Raw genomic sequence first — 3,218 nt, 5'->3', positions numbered from 1 at the left:
ATATATATATATATATATATTTGTATTTATTAACAAAAATAATTTCTTCTACAATATACCCAGTGCTTAAATTTTATTATCTATCTATTCTCTCGTTATGAAATAACAATTATTCAGATTCAACAATTTCCCATTCTAGTCATCTTGATTGTCATATTTATTCAAAATTCCGTATTTTCTTTTCAGATTTACGGATTTTATCGAACTTTTTTTTGTTAATTAATTTCCGCGGAATTGTAAACGCATGCGAATGCGATTCATCGTATTCAGATGCTTGAAGTCGAGCTCGCGCGGAAACAAGAGGATCCGCAGCAACCGACAGTCATGCTATGAAATTGCCGCGAGATCGAGACTTAAATATCTCGAGCAGGTCGATAGGCGGGCTGCTGCGCCGTTACCCGGTATGCCCCATTTACCCCGATAGCTACGAATACGTGTGTATTATAGCTGCTTCGAAACATCCCGCGGTTGCCCTCCACTTGCAAATGACAATCCCTCGCGATGTAACTCGCGTTTCCTCCGGAAGCGCAGATTGCAACCGCGCCGAGAACGAGAAGCGAGCGAAGAATTAAGAATGGAATACTGCAGGAATTTTACGAAACGTAGAGTCGTATATATAGACGTCGTCTTCGTTGAATTTTCAGCATGGAAAACGTATTCGATATTCTTCGGATTTTTTCTTCTCTTCGTGAAATATATTTGAATTATAGACGCGACTTTTCTTCGGTTAAAACTGGACTCTTGACTCTTTTTGTAACTTAGGCGTTCAGTTATTGACGTTTATCATATAATGGGTTGATTGAAGAACCAGAAAAAGATGTCGAAAACGAAATAATTAATTTATTACTCAAATTGAAGTACAAATACAAATTAAGAAATTGTAGTGTCTTACTCTTCTTGGAGCTTAATGAATTAATAAATCTTTTGCATACTATTTTTTTGAGAACTGATTTAGGCACATTAATATTAATATCGTTAATGTCGTTCTGACAAAAAAAAACATTGATTTTGAGTCTTGACACAAGTCAAAAACATCTTCACTTTGCTTGAAAAATCGAATGCTTCTTGGCACGGAAGCAACGAAACTCCATTCCAACAATACATAACTTTGTGTAAATATTTTTGATAAATTATTAAATCTTCATATCGATAAAAATCCATTAAGCATTCTTTTGACATCATTTGGAATATTTCTGCCAAAATTTACGGCAATCAGGCGCTGGACGTTTTCGGAAGTTCACCTTAATTGTTTATATTAAATGATTCTTACAAGTATATACCTAATGATATATATAATTGTAAAGCTTCTAAATCTGTTATAAACGGCATAATGAAATATGAACACACAGTACAGCTCAAACTAAAATAACATTTTAATTTTATTTTTATATTTTAAAACTATTTTTAATTTAGAAACATTAATGAATATTAATCCATTTTATGGAATGCGTACCTAAATTAAAACTACCACTCGGAAAGAGGCAACATTGTGTACGGAATCTTAAGTGGAAGAAATTGCGACGGATAAATCGCGATATTCATGATAGATATCCTTTGCTCGTAAAAATGTTCTCGATCGATTATTCTTACGTTTACAATCTTTATTCACAGCTTGACGTGCTTGAAAAAAATAGTAAAACGTAAAGTCACACTTTAGCACCCTAATAAAGGTGCTATCGATTCCAAGAATGGGGTTACAATAGACGAATAGTTGCTACTGTTATTGTTTTTTCTTTCCTCGAGAAACGCGATGTAGAAGCTAGAATATTTAAAAATAGCACATTAAAAATGCGTAGCGTTGCGAATGCATAAATGAATGGCGGAGACGCTTCCTCATCCTTAATGACGATCTAATTCGACTCTTCATGTTTCTTCTCAATCTTCTTGTTTCAGGATCTCCGCACCGTTCCAAGTGGTCGCCGCGATCCTGATTCTTGCCGCAACAGTGTCGGCTATGATCGGCCATTGTTATTCCGATCATAGGACCCTCGTAGCCTGCGGACTTTTCCTTCTAAGCGGTAAATACGTTATCGAACTTCCCTAACTACGTATGGTTCTTCGAATTCTGCATCGAGTTTTTTTTTATATAATGTTAAAAGTTTCTACTTGTTCAATTGCAATTGTTGTTTTAATAGGATTTTTAATTGAAGTATTAATTAATGATTATAATATTGAATTTTTTATTAAAGAATAGATAAAAATAGAATTCATGGAATTATTTTATAAAATACAAAATTACAAAAACTTAAAATACAAAATTTCTCACAAATGAATCTTTTAATTTTTTGCTCTGAAAATCTTATAAATTAAACATTTAATATTTAATTTTAAGTATATTAAGTAATGATTAAAATTTATTAAATTGAAATATTAACCTGTAAGTGTACAATTAGTCATTTTTCGTGCTCCCTCGCATTGTATAACTAGTCAAACAAAGACGAGTGGATTCTTACTCGACCCGATCAGTGTGCATTGTGCACACTGCGTGGCGAGGAATCCGCTATTGTTAAAGTCTACGTGATCTAAGGTCCGCATGCCGTTTATGCCATACGAGTCGCGCGATTCTCGAGGTGATCAACGGCCATTGTTGGTTTCTCACTGGCGAAGATGTGTACTCGATATACATCCGAGGATCAACCAACTCCACGTGACCAGAGGACAAACTATTTCTTAAAATAAACAGTAGAGAAGAATCTGCTATAATTTTTCCGTTTTTTCATCTTTTATTATTTATTTGTTTTCAAATTAAATTTGGAAGAATCATCCAATTAATGAATTTTTGAATTTTTAAGAAAATTTTTAAATAAATTGCTATATTTGAATAAATGTATTAACTACTAAATTGCTACATTTTAGATATTTTTAAATTAAGAACAAAATTTGAATTTTTAGAAATCGAAAAAATATTAAATGTAAATAAATTATAGAGGACAAGATATGGTATGGCACCCTATTTACATTTTATACAATAACTTTGTTAATAATCAATATTTAAATTTAAAACTTAACAATTATATTTATCAAAATGTTGTTCCATCGATTCTAAACTTAAAATTATAAAATATTTATTACTTAGGATGCTATTTATAAAAATGTAACATTGCATGCCTCGAAGAAAAACAAGAGTGGTATAATATGGCTTTCCACTAAAATAAATATAAATTGGTTTTGTATAAAAAACAATATTTGAGAAATTATAAAATTTACAGAAGAGCAAA

At 31.8% G+C, this 3,218-nt stretch overlaps 1 protein-coding gene across 1 annotated transcript in view; it reads left to right on the top strand.

Moving 5' to 3' along the window:
* LOC108685304 overlaps nucleotides 1-3,218 on the top strand; it is a 113,996-nt gene that overhangs the window by 71,616 nt on the left and 39,162 nt on the right. Inside the window, exon 4 of the mRNA XM_018190028.1 lies at nucleotides 1,894-2,018. Within this exon, the coding sequence (XP_018045517.1) occupies nucleotides 1,894-2,018 (125 nt within the window). The remainder of the gene's footprint in view (nucleotides 1-1,893; nucleotides 2,019-3,218) is intronic.

The sequence above is a fragment of the Atta colombica genome, unplaced genomic scaffold (genome assembly GCF_001594045.1).
Source record: "Atta colombica isolate Treedump-2 unplaced genomic scaffold, Acol1.0 scaffold150, whole genome shotgun sequence".
Classification (NCBI taxonomy): Eukaryota; Metazoa; Arthropoda; class Insecta; order Hymenoptera; family Formicidae; genus Atta; species Atta colombica.
Note: the sequence above shows the minus strand (reverse complement) of the source record. Positions and strands in the feature narration are given on the sequence as shown.